This window comes from Abrus precatorius, unplaced genomic scaffold (assembly GCF_003935025.1).
Source record: "Abrus precatorius isolate BTA unplaced genomic scaffold, Abrus_2018 Scaffold7, whole genome shotgun sequence".
Classification (NCBI taxonomy): domain Eukaryota; kingdom Viridiplantae; phylum Streptophyta; class Magnoliopsida; order Fabales; family Fabaceae; genus Abrus; species Abrus precatorius.
Window position 1 is genome coordinate 29,598,561 of NW_020874417.1, and position 25,687 is coordinate 29,624,247.

At 31.4% G+C, this 25,687-nt stretch overlaps 2 protein-coding genes across 4 annotated transcripts; both read right to left on the reverse strand.

Annotated features, from left to right (window-relative positions):
• Window positions 1-1,231: 1,231 nt before the first annotated feature.
• LOC113870988 (probable aspartyl aminopeptidase) lies at window positions 1,232-25,304 on the reverse strand. 3 transcript variants are annotated; one of them, XR_003505728.1, is made up of 10 exons: window positions 25,298-25,304; window positions 7,970-8,203; window positions 7,768-7,903; window positions 7,407-7,679; window positions 6,623-6,770; window positions 4,895-5,134; window positions 4,340-4,472; window positions 3,163-3,344; window positions 2,381-2,479; window positions 1,843-1,878 (listed from the first exon to the last, which is right to left on the reverse strand). XR_003505728.1 is itself a non-coding variant. In XM_027507620.1 (9 exons), exons 1-9 carry the CDS (start codon window positions 8,181-8,183, stop codon window positions 1,770-1,772), a joined length of 1,548 nt encoding a protein of 515 aa, XP_027363421.1. In that variant the 5' UTR covers window positions 8,184-8,233; the 3' UTR covers window positions 1,232-1,769. The 3 variants fall into 3 exon arrangements, 2 of the variants coding, with proteins under 2 accessions (XP_027363421.1, XP_027363422.1); XM_027507620.1 differs by lacking the exon at window positions 25,298-25,304 and having other exon boundaries at window positions 1,232-1,878; window positions 2,381-2,493; window positions 7,970-8,233; XM_027507621.1 differs by lacking the exon at window positions 1,843-1,878 and having other exon boundaries at window positions 2,093-2,493.
• LOC113870990 (lysine histidine transporter-like 6) lies at window positions 14,892-17,741 on the reverse strand. Its single transcript, XM_027507624.1, has 8 exons — window positions 17,712-17,741; window positions 17,487-17,632; window positions 16,992-17,375; window positions 15,901-16,294; window positions 15,706-15,811; window positions 15,307-15,398; window positions 15,128-15,196; window positions 14,892-14,990 (listed from the first exon to the last, which is right to left on the reverse strand). The coding sequence occupies exons 1-8, from the start codon at window positions 17,739-17,741 to the stop codon at window positions 14,892-14,894; spliced, it is 1,320 nt and encodes a 439-aa protein (XP_027363425.1).
• Window positions 25,305-25,687: the final 383 nt, after the last annotated feature.

Consider the following 25,687-nt stretch of genomic DNA (forward strand, 5'->3'; position numbering starts at 1 on the left):
ATGACAGGAACTATGAAAGGTATGCATGCCTTTAAAAACTAACTCAAAATGACTAATTTAGTTAAAACAGCTCTTGATCAGCTGATCTATATACTTAATGGTATACTTTTCTTAGTTTATGATCAACTTTTTTTTTTTTTTTTTCACAATGTGATATTTTCCTTTTAGATATAGATATTTAACAACTTTTTTCATGCGTGCCTTCTCTGTCCACTCATTACCAAGCATCCATTCATTGTATTTCTTATGGAGAGAATTTTGCTAAAAGAATTACTCCTGAGGACTAAATATATGCTTAATTCAACTTAATACTGATAACCCACACATTTGTCTCTGGTGCATCGCTTGGAGCAATCATTAGAAGTTATAAATTTCATAGAGGAAAACCCACCCACAAGGCTCCAAGCCAAAAAAACATGATTTAAAGATTAGGGGAAAATGGCATTTTAAGCACTCAACTTGAATATTTATTTCAAGTTCTAATCCATCTTAGAACCGCCGGATCAGCTAATAATTACCATTAAATGTTAACTCTTAAATTAATACTTAATTGGATTCTAAAATCTTAAAATGAGTCTATTAGTTTTAAACTTTGTTAAACGATATTTAAAATGTCAAAATAATATTATTTTTACAATTTTAAAAACTAATTTGATTGACATGTTATCGTCATTGCATTCTTTGTCTCTTCTACTGTAGTTGCTATTATTATCTAAAATTCTGTTTTCTTCTTCCACGAATTTCACTCTACTTTCCTCTCTTAAACTTGCACATTTCTAATTTTTTCTACAACTTTAATTTTATTATTATCACTGTTGCTGTCATAAAATTTTCTATCACTATTACTAAAAATATTATGGTAACAAAGGAGATTATTTAAGTTTACACTAACTTGACATATGAAAAATCTAAGAATAGAACTTATAGAAGTAAAGACTCTAATGAAGGAAAAATAATAGGATCAAGATTCTCTTCCATTTTGGTGCGAATTAGACGGTTCAGTCCAACAAAATTTTATGTTTTGACTTAAGCAAAAGTGTAAAATACACTAACTAGACTGTCTAGTCACAAGAGAGAATCCTGATTCGAAATAATGTTAACTGAGTAGAAAAAGGTTTTAAAAAAAAAAGTAATAGATGAAGTAAGAGACAATAACAAAGAAGTTGGTCCCTCAGTTCGTGATTGGGAAGGAAAGGAAATTTTGAGTAATGGTAGCAACATCAGTGGACAAGAGAAAAAATATAACAACAAATATGTAAATTGATCAGATTCGTCCCCGATATTATGTGAAACAACATGGCATCTCAGATGTCACTTGTTAACATCATTATAACATAAATTGATAGTTGGACTAAAAAGTATCCAACAAAGTCTCAAGGATTAACAAGCTCATTTTAAAAATCTCAACCAAATTATTCGACGCTCATGATAGATTAATTTGAGCATTTACTCTTAAATGTGAGAATAAGCATTCGGATGGTGCTAATCTTCCCATGTAATCCATACATTCTGAGAGCCGCTGACTAGAAAATTTTGATATTTTAATTTAATATATTTAGTACCCTTTGGGCAAAAAGAAAGAAGCTGAACACAGCAATATTTGCAAAAAAAAAATCCTTTCATGTGTTCAATAAGGAGAATCAAGTTTCGTTCTCAGATTGAAGCAGAGAATCGAAAGCTATCTTAGAACATTTGTTCTGATTTCATGATCTAGATCACTACTCCCTCAGCAAATGTGACTCTACCAAAAACAGGCTCGGCAGCAAAGCTCAAATATCGATTGTCAGCATCTTGTCTATGCTTGAAAAACTTTGATAGAAAGTTTTAAAATGCTTGTAAGCAGTGTCTATATCTTCCTTCCCACATATTTCCCTTATACTGCAATCCAAGTATAAGAATATTCACATAACCCATATTAGATCCTTGGAGTGGATCAGAAATAAATGGAACAAGAAATAAGAACATTTGCTTGTTTTACATCGTGACTTTTTCTATTATTTATTTGTAAATGAAAGAAATTCGTGATAAGACAGAAGAAATTGACCGGGATAACAGCTAATATGCTTAGTGAGAGAAAGACATAGGTTGTGTACCAAAAGCTGATTCCTGATTAAGAGAAAGTTAAATATAAATAATTAAATATTACAAATTGATTTTTGTTTCCTCAGTTCCAAAATACTAAGGAATCAGGTTTGTTGACTTTCATCTTTGGTCATTTCACATACAATATGCATTTGAACCAACTGTCAGACATGGTTATAATCTTTTAGTATCCAGGTTCAGTATATGGATATGGCATGGTTTCACAAAGGCTTTGATTAAATATCAGGTTTGCTTTTTTTCTCCCCAAAAAAGCATTAATGCAAAAATCATTTGATACCTGTGCATTGAAAGTTGAGCAATTCCACAGTCAACAGTTCGGATGCCAACCCCAGAAGCAAGTATTGGACCAATGGTTGATCCACATCCCATGTCATTTCTAACCACAAATTCCTACAGTTAGAGTATATAGGATTTAACTTAGAGATGCCTCAATTATGGGATAAAACAATAAACAGAACAGAGAAATGAAGACATACTCTCTTATCTATACACTTTCATTTTCAATAATTCATGCAAGTTTTGCTATCTATAGGCACCACTCAAAAAGCATACTAACATTAATAAGTTACCTCCAATGGTCTGTGTGATCAACATTATCATATGATGTATAAAACAACTGCTGGAAACTGATAAGCTAATTAATAAATGGATGATGATCTCAGGCTAAACTAAAGGTGCACGTAGAAACTCAAGCTAAAATACTTTTACAAGATCAGGAGTTGATACAAACATACAAATTTGTTCATATTATGAAGTTAAAGACAAAGGAAATGAGAAGAGAAGCATATATTCCCCTACCAGGCATCACTAATTTTTTTTATTTGTAGTTTTTATCCATCCGCTTTCTTCTGAAAGGGTTTTCATGAGAAATAATATTGTATAGAGAGGATAGAATGATACAGTCAGCAAAGAATGAATTGGTACAGAATATGATTTGAATAATTCCAATAGTCTTCTGCGTTAAGGACAAAATCTCCATACCTTTATGATAAATTTTTTACATTAGAAAGTATAATGTGTATAAAGTATAAACAAATGAAACCATAAAGACAAAATTACCTGAGTTGGAAGGTTATGAATTCTTCCAACTTCTTTAAAAAGAAAAGATGTGATTCCACTGGTAGCATAGCGCTGATTTGCATTGTGCTTAATAACGAGTCCTTTCTGCAGCTCTGGTCGGTGGAATTCCTCATGCTTATCCACAAAATTTGGATGAACTCCATGGGCCATATCTGCAGAAACTATTAGGGATAGAATCCGAAAGATACTTTAGTGGTCCCTGATAGAACCCCAATTGCAGGATAGTGAATATTATTACTAAATCACACAAAACACACAGTACACCAGTCATTGCTATCACAGTATCTGACTCCTCCATAACTGCTCCTAAAACTGCCAACATGACAGTAATTACCACATATATATTATTAATTATTAATACTAAACTGCTCCTAACTTCTAACTGGAATTTCCAGCATGAATACACACCCCATCTTCTTAAATTGACTTTCTTGATGGGTAGTTTCTTCCTTGGGCCAGGAAATCTAATGTTAGACAATGGAAACTTTTCTGATCAACTTGGATGTCAGTTCACATTAGTCCCTTTCAGAATATTATGCTAAACAATGAATAAAGGACATCAAATTTACTATTGCTAATTACTAGTTTCCATCAAATGTACTCTTTTATCCTTAATATACTATTATATTTATATTATTACCACATTTAACATAAAAAATGACAAGTATTCCATGTAGCAGGACAAAATCAACTACACATTTTCATAAAATCCTGAAACAAAATTGTCCATCAGTTTCTTTTCCCTCTTTTTATTTATTTTAAATTTGGTCTTTACCAAAAATTCAAATTGTCATTCTAATAGATCTAGGAACCAAAAGATATGGCACCACTTGCCCATAAACAATAAGAAAATAAATGCTAAGATTATTTCAAGAGTCATATAGCTTAAAAATGTAAATATAGCAAAAATTGGTCACTGCAGCTGAAACAACTCATGAGACCTCTTTTTCCAATTTCAGTCTCTATCTTAAACCCTACACCACAACATTCTTATTTTACATCAATTTACAAATTCTGAATTTTCCTGCCAAAATTCATAATTTTTTAGCTAAGCCTTTCTAGAGGTCACTGTAGTTAACTATTCCAGCTGACAACCCTTGTTTGTTATGCATTTGCCACAAATTTACTTTAGAAGGGTGATAGGTAGATGATATACCAAGAAATGATTGGCGAATAGTGAGCTCAAAAGAACCTTCACTAACATAGTTATTTGCTAAGTCACCAACTATACGTCTCATGGCCTGAAACATGGTGGGTGCACCAGCTCCTTGAACCGAACCTGAACCCACCTAAATAGAAGCAGTTAGGCATAGCATTGAGAAATCAACAATGAGATGTCATCATACAGTCATACTACAATAAAAAAAATGCATTGTAATAATATATGTGCAATACTACAATAAGGGGCTTGATTGCATATTTAGTCTCCATACTTCAATATATGTGCAAGTTTACTTCCCTTAATTTTAATTGTTCACATCTAGTCTTCGTAGTTTATAGATTATTAAAATAAAGTCCTTTACCCCCAAACAATCATGAAACACATTCCACCTAATTTTGAGTTTAACAGTATTTATTATTAAAAAAGGGATCTTGCATGCAACAATTTATACGACGTCTCAATCCCTTTTGAATGGAACAATTAATATTAATTCTATAATGGCAAGCAAAAGTGGAATAAAATCCAGGGTCTATAAAACATAAAGCATACCTCTTCATTGTCAAATAAAGCAACCATCCGAATAGCATGTTCATTTGCTAAGTCACCGAGACACTCACATGAGTCAATAAGTGCCCGTAATGCGCAATAACTTGAAGCTAGATTATCTAATCTTCCAGAAAATATAAACTCATTGTTTCCACCTCCAAGGCAGCTGGGTTGAGTATCACAAACATTCAGTTCAATACTCACTATGTCATCAACATCGCAGTTTAACTCATCTGAAAGTATCTGAGAATTAAAGTCAATGGCTATAATAAATAATACTCCTTCCGGTCTTTTTTATAAGAAACAAAATGAAACATTTTTTCTGTCCTTATTATAAGAAACAAATGATAGATTTAAGATGCATTAATTGTTAAATTTTTTTTATATATTTTTTTATTAGTATCATTAAATATACAAATTACTAACTACATCATTTAATATCATAAGTATTTTTAAAATAAAATTTATATTTATGAAAAACATAACATACTTAATTACTTTCTTTGGTCATAGTGATTTAGTCTTTTGTTTCTTATAAAAAAGACCGGAAGAAGTAGTAAGCAAAAGATAAGCACTTTACACTTTACACTTAAAATCACAGATAATTTAAAATTATGATGGATAAACTATTACAGAATTCCATTCTCAGCATAACAGTATTACACTTTACCAACATCAATTGCTAAAACACCTAGAGATTAATCTAGTTTGACATGGCAGCTTTTCTAAAATCCAAGCTAGTAAACTCAGGCTATGAAATACAAAATGTGTGGCATGATGCGATGCAAACGTGAATTCATGTTACATCATTGGATCTAGCCAAAATCACTAGCACCTATTCTGTCATTGTTTTCACATGTTGCTTGTTGCTTCTTCTTTTTTTTTCAATTTGTTGGCTATTCTAATTGTCAACCTCACCTAATAGGATAAGACTTGGTGGTTATTGATGTCTACTACTCTGATTAATTCATTTAATTCCTTCTCAATTTTGTTTTTACTTAAGATATGAAAGAAATAAACAATATAGGTTGATAGTCATCATCTTATCCTTAACACAATCATACCTTTCTCTGACAGAAAACCTTCATTCCCTATCTTCCGACATATTGCCATGCACTTGCATACCAAATATCTAATGCAACCGATTCGTTGTCATATTTCTTTGTAATGGACTAGCGAATAAAAGAATATATATAATTTAAGTTTTATAAGAAAGCACTAGTACAAGAATGATAATCTGAAAGGTATTAATGTTTCTTATGATATCATAGTCAACATCAACTCAATAATGTGCTATCAAATTGGATTCCTAACTGTGCTTGAGACCAGAAAAGTCAGTATCAAATGATTTTTCCTCCTATAACTGGTTGTTCTAGGCAGGTAATATTTTAGGAGTTCCCTAACATTGCCATGCCAGATCTTGGATGATGTTTCTCTAACTTACATAACAGTGTGAATTGATTTTAATCATTTTTCTTCTACTCACTCTAGAGTCTATACTAGAAAGAATTGGAAGCAAACAAGATACGAATAATTGTGTATTTCTTTCTGTTCATTTTAGAAAAAATGTTTGAAATCAATAGACATGCATGGTTTACTTTCCTCAGAGAGTTAGAGTAAATAATAATCAAATGGATTGCAACTAGTTTGAATCCATGAACCTGGCAGTTTGTTCAAACCCTTTAAACAGTATTTCACATTCAACTTGAAGTAAGCAAAAACAATAGCTACCTGCATAAGCAGCGGATGATGATGAGCTTTAGATGACAATGCAGTACTCTTCTCTTTTGATTCCAAAGAAATATCCTCAAATTTCATGGATAGTAAGGGAAGAAGATGAGTCTCTAGATTTGGTTTAAAACCATCCTGGTTCACTGTGCTAAACAACAAAACAAATAAGAGAGGGTGATAAAATCTGCTGCTAGCTTGCACGTTTCTGTGGCAGAACAGAATATTGGCAGAACAGAACAGAATACAGGAAAACAAGATAAATTCTCCAAGTACCAGTAACACTGTTTTGATAGTTAGCCTACAAAGATTCAAGAGCTTGAAGTTTATAAAGCACAATGAAATCAATCTGGACAACAATACTAGTATCCAACTCAATACAAATAATCAAGTTAACCATAATCTTCAGTTCCTACATATTTGAATTTGAAATTGGAATATCAACTTATCAGCTCAAATTTGGTAAAAGTACATGCAAGTAATGTTGCTCAACACAATCCAGAATAAAGATCATTTCACTCAACGATAAAAATGTTTGCTAGTGGCTATAATATATGTTCAAACAGGAGCCAAATAACCATAATGCCTGGTTAGATGAATATTACCCACAGATATCATCATGGTCAAACTGTACACATTTGCGGTAAAATATGCTCTTTCAAAATAGGTCAAACGTAGAATATAATAAAATCCATTGTTATCTCTCATTCCATTCTAACATGTCCACCAAACGCCACCTAATTGACAATCGCACAACGTGATGAATGGCCTAAAGTTAAAATTATACCGGTTAAGATGAATGGCGAGTGTGGGTATGCGCAAAATAGGTCTATTGACTTTAACAAGCTTATGGACATAAGAATTATCGCCACTTCTTAGAATGACCCTCCCCGCAACACTCAAATCCCTATCAAACCAAGTGTGCCATAAGCCAGCTCCATAAGTCTGCACATTCACCATCAAATAATCGCTTTTCGAAGACGCCGATTTCGGCTTCAATTTCAGGCAGGGGCTGTCCGTGTGCGCCGCTATCACGTGGAAACCGTCACCGACATTGTACCTTGCAAAACAAAACGAATTGAACAAAACAGCGAAACGCAATGGAAAAAAAAAAGAAAAGAAGCAAAAGACAGAGAACGCGAACTCACTTTTCTCCAATTGCGAAAGCAACCAAAGAAGACATGTTTCGGGTGAAGAAGTAGCGTCCACCGGGCTTGAGGTCCCACTGTTGGTTCTCGTTGAGAAGGTGAAAACCGGCAGCGAGTAATTGTCGTTTAGCTTCGGCTGCACAGAAATGAAAGGGTTAAGGAGAGAAATTGGGAATAGTGAAAAGTGAGATAAGAAGAATACCTGTGGCGTGGAATTGAGTCCATGATTCGTTGAGATATTGAAGAAGTTCAGGCACAATGGAAATGGAATCGTGAGAAGTGGAATTGATGGAGCAGTAGCACAAGGCCCGACGTGTTAATGGATTTCGGAAGAGAAGAAAGGGTGATTTCAATCTCAGTTTGAGTGAGGGAGAACAAGACTGCAGTAGAATCTGCGGTCCCGTTATCGATGCCATTTTTCCAAAACTCTCACACACTCACCATGTGAATCCTTCCAAGCTTTGTTATGTTACGTGAATATCCTGTTAAAATTTAAGGTTCAGTTTTTTTTTAAAATAAGAAAATCTCATAAAAAAGTTTAGTTTCAGATCATTTTTGAAAAACAAGTATCAGTCGTAATAATATTTTGAGTATTTAATATAATTATATTTATTGTAGTTTAAACTTGAAATTATAAATTAAATTAAATTAACTTTTATCAGTTGATCACGTATTTGTTGTTTAATGATCAAATTTAAAAATGTAAATATGATATGTCAATAATAATTTTATAATATTTTAATTTTGTTTTTAAATTTATGTTTGAATGGGTGATAAATGATAATGGACAATAGCCATAGAATTCAGTAACAAATGTGTCTTTGTAATTTATTTTTAAAGGAACAGAACAAGAACAGAATCAATCTAAATTTAAAAAAAAAAAAAACTTGACTTTACATAATTTAAAATATCATTTTATTTATTTATATATTTTGCATAAAAGAATAAAACATTCTATTTTCAAACAAATAAATTCCTTAAAAGTAATTATTAGCAAGATGGAAAAGGGTTAGAGGATTACTCTTTAAATCATTTCATTTTTATTTATACAAAATTAAAAGTAAGAGATTCTGGATTCTCAAGAAGCACTGTATAATAAACGATATTGTGCAATAAAAATAGGGAAAGAAATGTTAATAAACATAAAAAAAAAAGAGAAAATTTCTGTAGAGGAATGACGGTAAAAAAAAGAAAAGAAAAGAAAAAGATAGAACCTCATCATAGACTCTTGGATTCTCAACTATTAAAATCTTGGATAGCAAACAAGGAAAAAGTAAAAGAAGATAAATGCAAGGTTGTAGTAGGTTCTTAGCGTTAAAACCTTTGAATCTTGGCTTGTTATGGTAACTCTAGGATAGAGATCGAAGAATTACAGAGATAGAATAGGGAAGCCACTAAAGGAATGACATTCGAACTTTATTAGAAGAAAAATGGAGATATAAGAGTTTTTTTACAAGAATTCTAATCTCCGAATCTAAGAGGGTCAACCTCTATTTATGATTGATTATCCGCATAATTGTCCAACAGTTTCCCAATTCAGAAAGTCTGCTATTTTAACTATCCTTTGACTAAATACCAATGAGATTCTCTCTTATTGCTTTATTCACTTTTATTACACAAGTATAATTTATTTACAAAATATCCCGTAACAATTCCCCACCTTTAGCTTCAGACTTGTCCTCGAAGTTGGAAGTGAGGTACTTCTGTTTCAAATCATAGAAGAATTCCCAAGTTGCATCTTCTGGCAAGCTATGCTTCCACTTTACTAGCACCTTGGTAACAACTCGACCCCTTCTCCTGACTGTCATGTGATCCAAAATGGCTTCAAGCTCCTTGATTAAAGGATCTCCTTTTATTGACCTTGGAAGACTTGCAGAAGTTACTGCATCACCCACACGCTTCTTCAACTAAGATACATGGAACACATCGTGTATGCTTGAACCAGAAGGAAGCTTGATCTTCTAGGCCACTACACCAATCTGCTCCAACACCTGAAATGGGCCATAGAGCTTGGGGGACAGCTTCACATTGCTTCTGGCAGCTATAGAGATTTGTCTATAAGGATGCAATTTGACATAGACCATATCACCAATGTTGAACTGCCTCTAATCTATGTTTATCTGCCAACTTGCCAACTGTTTCCTTCTATCCTCGGCTCTCTTCATGTGAAACTTGATGAGTTTCATCATCTCCTCCCTTCTCAAAAGGCTCCTATCCACCAACTCAATTTTAAAAGCTCCTGCTAAGTAAGGTAGATTCACAAGTGGGGGCTAGCTATACACCACCTCATAAGGAGTAGCTCGAATGGAACTGTGGAAGGTGGTGTTATACCACCATTCAACTAAGGGCAACCCCTTAGACCAATGAGAAGGAGAGTTTGCACACATACACCTCAAATAGGTTTCAAACACCTATTAATAATCTCTATTTGGCCATTCGTCTGTGGGTGGTAAGTTGTGGAGAGCTGTACCTGAACACCCTGAAAAGCCATAAAATCCTACCAAAACTAATTGAGAAAAATAGAATCTCTATCACTGGTGATAGAGTCTGCAAAACCATGCAACTTGAAGACATGATCAAGGAATGATTGAGCAACATCAGTAGCAAAATAAGGGTGAGAAAGAGCCATAAAGTGAGCTACCTTGCTCAACCTATCTACCACCACAAAGATCACCTGCTTACCAAAGGAATTGGGCAAGCCCTCCACAAAATCCACGGTGATGTGCTGCCAAACCAGATCAGGAATAGGCAATGGCTGTAGTAACTCAGGGGAAACAGTCTCATATTTGTACTTTTGACATATACTGCATTTCTGAGCAAGGCTCCTAACATCCTTGTTCATCCCTTTCCAATATACCATAGATTTAAGTCTTCGTAAGGTTGCATTTCTGCCTGAGTGACCAGCTGCTGCAGAAGCATGGAAATGCAGAAGAATATCTTGTCTTAAAGCATCATCTTTACCCACCACTAGCCTCCCCTTTCTCTCCTTAACTCGCCATCCTTCCAAGAGTAATGTCTGTGAGACACAAAGGCATCTTATAATTCAGAAATCAATTTCTGAACTACAGGATCTGAATTCCAAGAGGCTTTAATTTTGAGCACCTATACAGAAACCACCTGATGAATAGCTAGAGCTTGACAAGCAGCAGGTTCAACTCGAGACAAAGCATCAGCAGCTATGTTATCATGTCCTTACTTATATTCAATTGAGAAATCAAACTCCATCAATTTCACCAATCATTTTTGTTGAAATGCAGTAGTCCATTTTTTATCCAAAATGAACTTCAAGCTTCTATGACCAGTTCTGATTAAAAAGTGAGTATTCAGCAAATAATGTCTCCATTTTTGGACAACCATGACCACAGCTAGTAGCTCTTTTTCATAAGTAGAATAAGACTGTTGTTGTTGATTCAAATGTTTACTTATATAAGCTATAGGATGGTAGTCTTGTATCAAGACAGCTCCAATTCCCAAACCTAAAGCATCCACCTCCACTACAAATAGTTTAGAAAAGTCAGGTAAAGCCAAAATTGAAGCCTCAGTAAGCTGCTTCTTTAATTGTTGAAAAGCCAGTTTTGCAGCATCAGACCAAAGAAAGATGTCCTTTTTAAGCATATTAGTTAAGGATTTAGCAATTCCACCATACCCTTTGACAAATTGTCTACAGTATCCAGTTAAGCCTAGGAATTCCCTATGCTGTTTCACATTCTGAGGTAATGGCCACTGCTCTATCGCTAGCACCTTAGTTGGATCAATTGATACCCCCTCCTTAGAAATGAAGTGACCAAGGTACTCCACCCTAGAAACCCCAAAATAGCACTTACTCCTCTTAGCAAACAATGAATTCTCCCTCATAGTTTCCAAAACCAGCTGTAAATGTAGCAAGTGGTCTTCCAAAGAACAACTATAGATTAAAATGTCGTCAAAGAACACAAGCAGGAACTTCCTCAAAAACTCCTTAAAAATTGAGTTCATAAGCCCTTGAAATGTTACAGGGGCATTAGTGAGGCTAAAAGGCATTACTAAGTACTCAAAATGCCCAACCTGTGTCTTAAAAGCAGTCTTATACACATCATCAGGATGCATTCTCACCTGATTATATCTTGACCTTAAATTAATTTTTGAAAAAATGCTAGAACCAGCCAATTCACCCAATAGATCATGTACTAAGGAAATTGGGAACTTATTCTTAACTGTATGTTTGTTAAGATCCCTGTAATACACACGTAACCTCCATGACCCATCCTTCTTTCCTACTACTGTTCTGAATTATACCAACTGCCAAGTATTCCTAAACCAATTTATCAATCTCATCTTTTTGCTGTTTAGCATACCTGTAGGGTCTCTTACTGATTGGGCCAACTCTTGGAATTAGAGGAATCTGATGGTCATGCCCAGGTCTGCTATGAGGTAACTCACTAGGTTCCTGAAATAAATTAGAGAACTCATGCAATAACTTGGCAACCGCATGAGGGACTTCGGCCTCAGCAGCCTGAGTATTAAGGGAATTCAGAAGACCATTTTGGCCATCACACACTTGTAAAAATGACAAATGAACACCAGTTGCCATAGCCTTCCCCAGTTGTTGCTTCTTAACTACTTTCAATTCAGAAGAGGCTCCTCTCAATACTTGTCTCTTTCCCTTAACATAGAACTCCATTTGTAGCTTATTAAAATTCCATACAATATCACCCAAGGAAACTAGCCACTCCACTCCTAAGACCAATATCAGATTGGTACCTTCCAAGTGGTATCAGTTCCAATATTGATGCAAGATTCATGGAGATGGCAGCTTCAATGCAGCAATCTGATACCACTTGTTATGGTAACTCTAGGATAGAGATCGAAGAATTACAGAGATAGAATAGGGAAACCACTAAAGGAATGACATCCGAACTTTATTAGGAAAAAAATAGAGATACAAGAGTGTTTTTTTACAAGAATTCAAATCTCCAAATCTAAGAGGGTCCTGTCTAACAGCTTCCCAATTCAAAAAGTCTACTATTCTAACTACCCTTTGACTAATTATCCATGAGATCCTCTCTTATTGCTTTATTCACTTTTATTACACAAGTATGATTTATTTACAAAATATCCCGTAACAGTTCAAATCTTGATTTAGGCGTATTTGTCTCCGCATCGAATTACAAAACTGTTACGAACCGTGAATCTTTAAGTCTTTTTCGCTTCATTATTTAACTTGATTTCAGAGTAGAATGGTACCAGTCAGTTACTGCGATCAAAGCATTGATTCCTGTGGATAAAAGAACTTGATAGTTACCAAGTACCATTGGTTAAGCCTATTAACATTACTATCAAATTGAAATTAATGGAACAATCACCTTTAATACTATCAAATTGCTTAGAAACCATTTTTTAAAACGGAAAGAGTTATCTACAAGCCTCTAAAGTGGTATAACTAGGCTGCTGTTTGTCACAAACAAAGCTATTTAGGGCGCGTCCTTGCCATACATGAATTCTCAGAGTTGAAATCTTGAACAGCAAAAAGAAAAAAAGTGAAAGAAGATAAATGCAAAGAAAACCAAATAAAAAGAAAGAAAGAAAGTAAGATTTGTCCAAAATCTTTGATTATGGTCTGCACCTTTCACTAATTTTCTGTGCAAGATTGAGACAAACTTTGGCTTATTTATAATACGCCAAGAGGCGGTCATCAAGTCGGTCTTAACGGCAACGGTAACTTATTTTTTTTACTTTTTGGAAAACTAATTAACTCTGAGACTAATAATTTAGATAGATTAAAAAGTATATCAAAATTAAATATTTACTTATATTGTGAAATTAAATAATTTATATACCTAAAACACTATTATACAATAATTTAATTTTTTTCCTGTTGGATTATAGCATGAGATTTACAAAAAATACACAAATAATTAAACATTAAAATTAATTATAGATTCTAATTATTGATTTTTTAAAAATGAAACTACTTATGAAACCAAAAGACACAAGTTTCACCATGATTAAAAAATAATAATTAATAGATATTTTTAATATTATATAATATATTAAGCGATACATTATCATAATTAAAAATGTCTAAATTAAATCTACTAAATTTTTAAATTAATATGAAATAATCGTATTATAAGTCTTACAAGATATTTTTTTTAATAATAGATAATATCAGTGTAAGTACAAATTTCATATATAGTTTTAATTTTTTAAAATAAAAAAATATTTTTTAAAGAGTTTAATTTTAGTGTATTGATCATATAAAAACTTGTACATTATCAAGTAATTAAAATACATGGTAGATATAATACTTGTATTAATTGTTATATAAATTAATTATTTTTACTAATATAACAATTTATAATTGAATAACAATACATTTAAATTATATTCTTTTTAAAAATTATTATTTCAAACAATTATTTGTCACTAGTGACTTAACTTAATTGATTTACTAATTTCTTAATTACACTAGTCAATTTGTTTTTTTGTTTTTACTAATATTATTACATGTTTTTTAAATAATACTAGTTCAAACAATCATCAGACAGACTTAATCGTTTAACTAATTTTTTTAATTACACAAATCAGTTTAATCTTTTTTTGCCAAAATTAATTATTTCTTTCATTTTTTAAAACATTTCTATCTATTATTATATTATTTTATAAAATTAATTTAACTCAATTTTTTATCTAAATTATGTCCATTGAGTGCAAAAAATATTGACGATCTCTTGTAAGATGTAGTGATTGAAAAAAGAAAAGCTTGTTTTACTTCATTAGCAAATTGTCTTTTTTCCATCTAGCAGCCTTGCATTTTTGCAAATGAAAATAAGCGATACATTATCTAAGATATTCGTCAGCTTGCGAGAATCAACTGGACATTCCAGGTTACATAAAACCATTAGTAACAGAACTGACACATAATATAATCAAAATGTCTTATACCAAGTTATTTAATAATAATCTCTATTCTCAGAAGACCAGAAAATTTGAGAGATCTACCCCAAAAAGAATCTATGAGAAGAACATAGAAAAAGGCCGCTGAGGATCGAAGAGACAAAAGTGTAATTAATTGGATTGTCTAATCCAGCTTTATTCACTGGATTAATTATATTTGCCATTTTATTTCAATAACATCATATAGTTTAGGTGTAGAAACTGTAACTGGATGCATCAGCAACAATATTCCTTAAGCCACCAATAGTGGATGCCAGCATAATGCACACTCCTGTGCATATTGCAACCTGAAAGACACATAAAATGGGGGTCAACGCATACAAGAAAAAACTCAAGTATCCTCTGAATTTTTCATTCTATTTTAGACTGTTTTATTTTATTCCTTTCAAAGGAAAAGGTTCTATCGTGAATTTTTAATCATTACCCAATTGATGAACCAGTTGGTGCTGAATCTCTTTGGCTTCTTGATTATCAGCCACATTATACTGGGAAGCTGCAACAATTAATGTGCCAGATTATTGACCTTCTGGTTTTCGATTATTTCTTGTAAATATAACAATTTAATAAGAGCATGGGGAAACTGAGAGGGCAAGAGAGTCTTACAAAATATGCTGTGGGAGCAAAACCAAATCCACCGAAGAACCCAAGAAGATCGCCAAAGAAAGGGAAAGTGACCCCAATGAATAGTGTAAAAGCTGAAACATTTTTAACAAGCTGAGGTCACATCAAGACTTAATATGGAAAGAATAATTATTCTGCTCCTTAGACTCTTTACAACTAAAGAAAAAAAGAAAAATATTAATTCCAGGTTTGATTTAGCTGCAATATGTAACCAGTAATAATATTTTATTAAAAAATAAAGTATTTATTATACTCTATATCTTTAAATTTTTTTATAAAAATTATTATATTTATATGGTTAAAATAAAGTCCTAAAGAGTAAAGTTAACAAAATAAAACAAAAATATCAGCATGGACTAGTGTTGAGTTTTGACATCTCACCAACATAAGCAGATCGAGCAACAAGTCTGAGTGCTAATCCTGGAGGAAAGTTCAATCTTCTAATCATCATCCTCTCAATCAGGTCAAAAACAGGCATAGCATAAACCTACCATTCGTATTTTCCCAACCAATCAGTTCCAAAACATGAATGAATAGCTTAATTTGGAGTAGAAACTCTTGGTTTTGCACTCATACCTGGTAGCTACCAACAACATGGATGAACACCATCAAGTTAGCAGAGGCAATAAGCCATGCAGGCCTTTCAAGTGCCATAAGCACATTATCATCAACAGCTTGCCCAAAAGCCCAGTATCCTACAAGTGCAACTGGGAAATAGCATATTGCATTGATGAAATAGGAACCAATAGCACCATTCCACATTGGTATCTTTGAGGGTTTCTCAGGGGTTGATGGAATTGTAGCCTGAATTTCAAGAACCACTGCATGGCCAGCAAATGCAAATGAGATTTGACCAAGTGCATTGAAGACCCTGAACATGAAGTCAGTGTTGCTGGTTTTCTTGTAAGCATAGCTAACATTGTCAATTCGACCTCTAGCCAAGCAAGCCACCCATGCTACAGTTGAATAGCTGCAATCAGAACCACATGAAAGTAAGGTATGGTATTATTAAGTTTTCTGGTACTTACTATCATTGCATTTCATTAAAACTATACCAAAATAGTAAGGAAAGAATTCAAAGAACAAATGCTCGTAGCTCATTGCTTAGCCCCATCAAAGTAGTATAATTTTAAACTATATATAATATCAAGATCCTGGTCAACGGAGTCATATGGCCTTGTTGGCTGTATGAATTCCATCTTAACTGGGACCAACAAGATTAAACAAAAAGAAGAAATGAAAAAATATCATCATGTACAAAATTCCCCTTGTAATTGATTCATCCTAAGTTCAAGCAAGGATCCTTTCCAAAAGTATGATATTATCTATCAAAAGCTGAGTTTACCAATTATTACCCTGGGTTTTGAATGCTGCCTTTAATCTTGGTTTATCTCATTTTAAAAGTAAACACTTTCCAAACTTACCCAGAGGGTGAAGATAATTATTTCTTTTACCTATATTTATCCTTTCTATCATTGTCTGAGTTGTTCTAGATCTTTAATATCTATCACATGGGTACATATTTTCTTTTGGCAAGAATCCAAATCATATTTTTTCCTGGGACCTTCTTGCATGGATATAAAATGTCAAGCTAGCTCCGCATGCATTCAGGATAGACAAATAATCAAGTTGAAAAGATAGTATTCAAGAAAAGACTAGACATGCACCTTAATGACATCACTGCTGCAGCTAAAGAAACCCCAGCAACAGAATTGAAATTGGGAAGCTGAGACAAGAGGAAATGGATGGCGCCAAAAATCAGAATCCAGTAAGACTGCCTGAGTTGCGTGCAATCGGTGCATGCTATTTCCATGAACTTCTTCAGGCACTTCCCCCCAGTAACCATGTAAACAATGTCACACCCAACCTGCACAATTAGTTGCTGGGGCAGCACAATCCATGGTCCAAGTTTTGGTCCAAAAGCATGTCGACCAAGGTCAAGATAGCGATCAAAACGAGTTCCTGGAACACACTCATGTAGCTGAATCATTTGCCACATTGTATTTAAGGTCAAACACCAAGATAACAACAACATCAAGATCCCTGGACCCCTGCAAAGAAGAGCAAAAGTAATTAACTTTCAGCTACAAATTTGTCAAGTTGCCAAATTTTGTGGTGGGTTTAAGCTACTTGTCTTAGTGTAATAGTGTCTTCTAATTTACCATCCTAGATATGCCATGGCATTGGGCAGGCTGAGAACACCTGCACCTATCATGGCTGTCACTGTGTGGAAAGTTGAGTACCACCATTTGGCCCTGCGAGAGGGGCCATTTTCCACCCATTTTTCTTCTGATTGAACTTCTTGCAACTGTAGAAGATGCAAAAACAGTAAGAGAACTAGTGCAAGAGGAATTATAGTTATAAAGATACACTGGAATGTAATATACCTTAGAAGGTGGAGAAGGAGTTGAGACCATTGTAGCTATCTTCACAAAGCAATGTAGAGAAAGAGGACTCCTAGGATTTTGGAGTTGAAGTGATGAAGCATATCAACTATATATATGTGGCGGTTGATGTGTAACAAAATTTGGTGTAATCATGAACTCATTCATTAACATCTACACCCTACCAATTAGTAGTTTTCTTGCCACCTGTGAATTTATTTTTGTTACTTATTGGAACCTGTGACTTTTAATCAGATCAAAACAAGAGAAGGTGTCTGAATTCAAAGAAAAAGTTTGGGAGACACAGCAAGTCTTCCAAGATAAGTGGCAAGATGAGGTAAACCCACTAAACTCAAACGTGAAAAGAAGATTATCTGAGGAATTAATTTTTTATCACTATGTGATTCTGATTATATTTAACTATACCTCAAATCCTGCCCAGTTACAATGTAAGTAACGTGTAGGGTATAGAGTAATGTTTTTCTTTGTGGCTGTCTTAATGAAAGATAACTCAGAATCATTTTGTTGATGGAACATCACTTCATTTGATCATTTCATGGTGGCGTTAAGGGGGCACCATAGAAAGTTCCCACTTTTTTAAACTGGGTTAAGTGAATTGGACAACCGGCCAAAGAATCAGAATTAAGAAGATCGCTTATATTAATGTGTAATGTGAAAATGATCAAATCTTGAAGCCAATGGTACATATGAAAAACTTATTTTATATTTGGAATAATGAGAACGTTTTGATGGCGAGAGAAAGGCATATAACCTTTAATCATTACATTTACTAACCACGGCCTTTTTTAATTCTTGTAAATAAGCCACTAAATTTAGGGTTAGTGATTGAACTTCATGGCATGCAATTAATGTTGTTAAAGATAGTGGAATATATATATATAAGTGCACCCCAAATAGCTGATATATGGAACAAAAATACTGCAAGAGTACAGCACGTACCACTAGAAAGCATGCTTCGTTGACTCAACACTCAACCACACAATACTAATAAGTAAGCCAAGACTTAAGCAACTCATCAGGAGTTTGCTTTCTTTTTTGTCTCAAAATTCGATTTAAATCCCCATTAATCTTACTTGAATAGAGAGTCACAAAATTTTGTCACGGATTGTTTTCTAGTTCAGAAGACATGAATAAAAAGGAAGTCAAATTTCTTATTAGTCATATCAGCATATATTAGTTTTAGGTAGGTTAATAATTACATGCTATCAAATAAGAAGTTAGAATTGTAATTTATAATTATAACTGTAATTTTAATTTTTCAAAATTAAATATTTCATAATTTAAATTGATTCAGAATTATATTTTTTATATTTAGGTTATGCAAAGAATTAGAGGGTAAAATTATAATTATAAGTTGAATTTAGTTAAGAAATTTAACTAAATAAAAGTAGTCATGTTAAGATTACGTTAAAGTTGAGTGATTAAGAAACTGATGAAGATGTGATATACTGACCTATTCATATATGTATTAATGTTAATTATTATTTGATAATTTTGTCGTAGGAGTCTAGAAACTAATTTTATTCACTCTTATAAAATGTATTGAATCTTTCTTATTTCTTAAAAGAGTATATCTATTATTTCTTTTTATGTAACTATTTGTCTTTTCTATTTTGTTACAATTTTTTTGAACGTTTATAACGAATAAAATAATAATTTTTAAAAAAATTTACTTAATTAATAGATTTTTTATTTTTATTAATTTAATCATTATTTAAATTTTTAATAAATAATGAAATATTTACAAATCACTATTAAAATAATAATATATCAATGTAAACTGTAGCAAAATATATCAATGTAAACAATTCTTAAAATTTTAAAAATTAGATATTTCCGTTCTATATATTTTTATGGCACATATTTGGTTTAAATATCATATTTAAAATTTTTTTAATTAATATATCCTAATGATTTTCGTGTATCTACGTGCACATCCTTCAACCAAGAAGTGAGAAAATGCGGTTAATTTTGAGAGGTAAGTTGAATTTCAGAAGTTTATAAAGAAAAAGATTATAAGGAATTGATCAATTTTTAGAAGGTTATATAGAGCTAAATTAAGTTTTCCTTTGGTAGAAAAAAAGATTAATATCAATTAAGTAATAGTATTTGATTTAATTTATTAAAAAACATACGGTGGTTCATATTTCATTGTCGTTAATTAAGTTTAATTGATTATTATATCTTTCAATCTTAACCCGAATAAATTTTATTTTTTTAAAAAAGGGACATATGTTTCTTTTCTTTTTTAAAAATGTCCATTTTAAAATAAAAAGAATAAATTCGTTCGGAGAAAAGAGCTTTAAAATATTGTTATTCTATTTTGGATGCTTTTGTTCAATTCCACTCGTCTCAATCTTACAACCTAAGGCCTAACTAAAGAAACGGTTGTTTTGTTCTCAGACAAGACAGAGAGGATTTTGATATATTATGAAAGAACTGTGGCATTGTATTAGTATTACAATATTTTGAAGCCGTACAATTATATATGCTCTTAATGATTTCAGGAATTAATAAATTAGAATTGCTGCAAAGTAATTAACATTATCTAGCGATTAATAAGAAAAGTCACATATTTTTTTCTATCTAAAATCTCTCTATTTTGTATAAGAAAATAAAATATTTTTAATATTTTTCTTTATTTTCTTACTTAATCTTTTTATCAAAATAAAAAAAAAATGTCTATGTCTATATTTTTATTGGCCTTACTCTTTATCGGGGATTGTTTCTTAAAAAGAGGACTTAGTCTGTGTTTAGTTAAATCTATTTTTTTCTGAAAAAATTATTTATTATTTTTTTCTAAGTAATGATTTATAAAAAGAATAATTTATCTAGGCATATATTTACTAGCTTATATAATCTTGTGAATATGAATTTTTAAATGAGAATGTTTTTAAAAAATTAGTCAAACAAAAATAGTTTTACAAATTTTTCTCTTTTTATTATGTTAATATTTTAAAAAAATAAAAATTTATTTATTAATTTATTTTCACTTTAAAAGTAACATTTTATTTTATATAATATAATCCTGATTATTAATAATTACCATGTTTTTCTTTTTGAATATATTAAATTTTAAAATAATCGTATAAAAAATTAATTTAATTAGTAATATTCGTACAATAAAAAATCACTAATTAGTTGAACGAGAGAATTAAACGGAAACACGTGGAAAATATAAATGTCAAATCAAATTTCTTTAACGGGTGAAGCAACAGGAGCGGATTCATAAAATGATTAATATATGATCTTTTCCTTTAATTAATTTCATAAACTTTTCCTTTAATCTAAGGCATAGATGCTCTTTTCCTTTTGGCTAATCGAATCGTAAAAGTGTCATCAATATTTATTAATCAAATATTATCCGTAAGAACCCTAACCTATGATTGAAATGTGATCCATTCAAACCTAATTTCAAATTCCTAAACACCAATATTTTTGTTTTTTGTCAATAGCCCAAACTCTACTATGTCATTTTGTTTTGCTTGTGTTGTGGCTTTGAAGTTGGACCGAATGGAAGCCCATCTAGGAGGAGAGACACCTTTTTAATTAAACATACTAAGGCCCACAAAATCGGTAACTTGCTTAGGAGAAGTAGGCCATGTTATGGACCAAAAACGTAAAAATAGGTTCTGTAAAGTAATTTGAGCCCTGTTCTTTTGCGACCCAAAGGCCTAAACAATACTATCTCCACCTCCACACATGCTCCCTGGAAAAAAGGGGATGGCTGTAAACAATAATGGGCTACTTACAGTACACTAGATGTTTTCCTCAGAAAAGGCCCAACTAAAGTTAGATGCAAAAAACTAAAAGAAAAAAAAATTACCAGAGAAAGATGATTTAAGATGAAAGGTGTTGTTGACAAAAAAAAAGAAAAAAGAATAGATGAAAGATTTAACAACTGGCAAAGATTAAAAATATGGATTGAGTGATCTTTTATACGATTTTTTGTACAGGCATACATTAACTTCCTTGGAGCATATTTAATTTCTCACTTTTATTTATTTATTTACGATCTATAAATTTTTTTGGTTTTGAGGATATTTAAACTTACAATAAAGGGGATATTAGTTGAAATTTTCAATCAAGCATGAGTTTATCAACTCTCAATAATCTACAAGGAGAGTATCAGTTACACTTTTAACATTTAAAAATAAGTTACAATAATGAACAAGATTGAGTTGTTTAAAGGCTGTTTTGGTAGGAGGGAAAATATTAAAAAATTGTAAATGAATGAGTGAAATAGATAATATATAATATTTGTTATTTTCCACATGGATTATAGAATTGTTAAGTATGTGAGGCACGTAGGGTAAGTATAGGAATTATTTTTTCGATGAACAAAGTACTGATCTTGAGGGTATAAAAATTTTCAAAATTTATTAGTTTGGAAATTGAACTCTTCCATGAGTAGTGGATTCTTTCATTTTGAAGATTTAGCACAAGATTCATTCTTGATATCGAAATACAGGTGTTCTTGAGAGGGGGTAGTTCTCAACTACTCTTTCAAACTGAACAATTAACATGATAGCCATTTGGGGGTTGTGTTGTGTAAAGAGGGAATGGATCTTGCCTTCAAAATTAATCAAACAAAATATAATACTTTTCATTTATACTTTACTTCCTTTTTCAATATTTTTACGTCATTCTGCATTACTATAGGCTTTAACCCTATCAATTGCTATGTCCCCGTCAACCATGACAGTGAAACTTGAACTTCTTCAATTTACATTCATTGATGGGAGGCTCCTGTTTATGCTTTATTTTCTCTATTTTAAGACGCTGAATAAGAAATTAAAAATAAAAATATTTTGTTAAAAAAAATATATAAAAATTTACCTACTCCTATGTTCTTTTAATACATTTGAACACAATTTCAAAAAAGAAACTATTTATTAATTTTTAACCAATATCTTAAAAGCATTTGTAACATCGTTCTTATATCAAGTGATTATTTCACCAATCAGATTAATGATAGATGTTGAAGATAATTGAGTCAGCTTAAGCTCTCATTAATTTAAAGGGGGGCACGTACTTGTGCATTTACATAATTAAGTTAACAAAATGGATAGTACAATCAACCTTTTAATTTCCATCGAAAGACGAATTGTGCAGAAAATGAACCACCCTAAAATCCTGTCCTAAAGAATTTAACCTTTTTTTTTTCTGAACTTGACATAGACGCACACTACCTAAAGACTAGGCTGATATCTGCATGAATTCAATGTATTCTTTGAGCTGGACGACCAAACGTTACTTCGTGACCCCTGTTGCTATCTAGAAGTGATTATCTGCATTAATATTTGAACATTTGCAAAGAGACCAATGGATTTAAGCACCATTCCGAAAAAGATGTGTGAATGTATGTTCAGCTTTCCCGTTCAACCAAATCCATATTCTGACCTTAATACAGTTGTAAAGTTTAACAAAACTCATAATTAAAATTTTTTTTCATGAAATAATAGTAATATAGATGAAATAGGTTGAAATGAACTTAATGTCAAGTGACTTGATTATGTAGTAATTAACGATCGAGTAATTCTGATTTACTAGATGCCAACTGACTTGATTGTTTGTAATTAATGATGAGAAATCTCTGGTTGACTTAGATATTGATAATATATATAAATTTAGATATTACATTATGAAGGTAAGAAACTATAATTAAAGAATGTTTTATGATATATATTTTTAAATAAATTATATAAACATAAATATATTAGCATGTAACCTAATAAAATATATCAAATTAAATTAATAAATGCATTATTTGTCATTAATTTTCAAATTATTTATAAAATTTAAAATATTTTAAGATATCGAGTCAAATCGAGATATTGAAGTGTGACATTAACTAAAACCAAAATTACATTAAATTAATTTATAAAAGCAAAAGCCAATAATAACTAGTTTTGTATTTTAGGACAAAAAACTCATGATATGAAAGATCACTTCTAGATTAATTTCATGAAGCCTTTTCACGTTAAAATAGCCTCTGAGTACCTGGAGGATGTTCATTAATTAGGCAAAATTATTGGCCACTAAAACAAATACAAACTTTCGTATACTAGATGCTTCCCACTAACGTGTTCACTTATTGAAAAATAACATACAGCATATTCCAAAGACTACTCTAAAGTTCAAGTTTGATGATTCAATAATTTAAACCCAATACAATTAATATACGAAAGAATCCTTCAAATATATATAAATTTTTTAGTTGTCGCTGTAAACAGTTGTTCAATTCGATAGGAGCATACAATTTCTTACAATATTTATTCTCTGTTTATAGCACGATTTATAATTTATAAGTACACAATAAAAAATGAATAATATTTTATTAAAAATTATAGCATTTAATGTTATTAATTCATTAAATATTGTAATATCTTGTGATTTTCAATAAAAATTACTATATATAATTTTTTATTGTATTTTTTAAAACATACATTAAAAAAATTAATCGTTATACTTTGTTATAATAATGAATACGAATTAGAATTCACTTTATCTATAAGGAATAATCTAATTTAAAAATTTGGACAGGGGTTTCAATAAATAAAGTAAATGTATGTATATATTAGGTCTTAGCTATTGGAGTCATTTGTTGGAAATGTATGTGGGACTTATCATTCATTGGATGATTCGATACTGATATAATTAACTAGATTATGGATGAACATAAAATGTGAATATATAGGGTTAGGATTTTAGCTTTTCGATATGGAATCCCTGTAAATAAAAAAAGTATGAAATGTGCTTTTAAATATATAGTGATTAGGGAAAACGCAACTTTAATGGCTAAGAAGCAAAGAAAATTAAAGTTGATAAAAAGACAAAGAATGCATTATTCTTGTAAAATTCACGGTAAAACGTAGAATCTACGTGTCTTTCAACTTGAGAAACCCAGAAAAGTTTTCGTTTGCCTTCGATTTTATGTTAAGGTTACAAGAATATTCCTTATCATAATCATCAAGGGAAACTTAATATTCAGAAAGAATCCATAAAAAAAAAACTCAAGTAAGAACTTTACTATATGCACCATATCCTCTATATATATGCGAACGTTGTTTTAAGGGTCACTTGACCTTACATCCACCCAAGGGACAGATTTAGCTTGACTCTTCCAACTGTATCATTGCCCGAAGAAGAAATTTCCTTTGGTCCAAGTCCATGTTCTAATTAATGATCCAAGTCATACAATCTACGTATAAATTAATTAAATTATAACACAATGGACTTATCAAACACGATTAGTATTTCTTTAGTAAGCACGTGGTTCCATCAATTATCAAAAAATAAACCCTTCACGGCTTCACCCCACTTGAAATGATTGAGAGCTCATACATAACATGATCTCAATATGTATATCTTGAGACAAACCCTGACAGAATTGTGATAATCCAACACTTTAATTAATTAATATTAATTAACACACATCTGTTCACCTGCCGTTTTATTTGGAGTAAGAAAAAAGCTACCGTGCCAACACCACAAATCCTCTGAGATCACTGGACTTTTATTTTAAAAAATGCAATTTTCTGTTTGTTTAATAATATTTATCGTACCATTTTTCCATTCTCACTGTTTTCATTTCACTATAATGTTAAAATAAGTAACAAGGATTAACTTATTGGAATATAACTCATCACAACTATTACAACTTTGAGATCATCGTAAAGATTATGACAAAATTTAAATTTAATATTGTAAGTATTTTTAATGCTATGTTTTAATTAAAATTAAAAAATTTATTTTAATGTTAATTTTTAAGATTAATTTTTATTACATAGATTATTATAATAATTTTTCAATTAAAAAAATATATAAAATACATATACTATTGCATTTAAATTTTATCTTAAAAATTAATATTTAATGCATGCATTACATAAAATTTAAATTCAGAATATCCAATTCCTTACTTACATTTATGCCCCACCACATGCACCTAATAT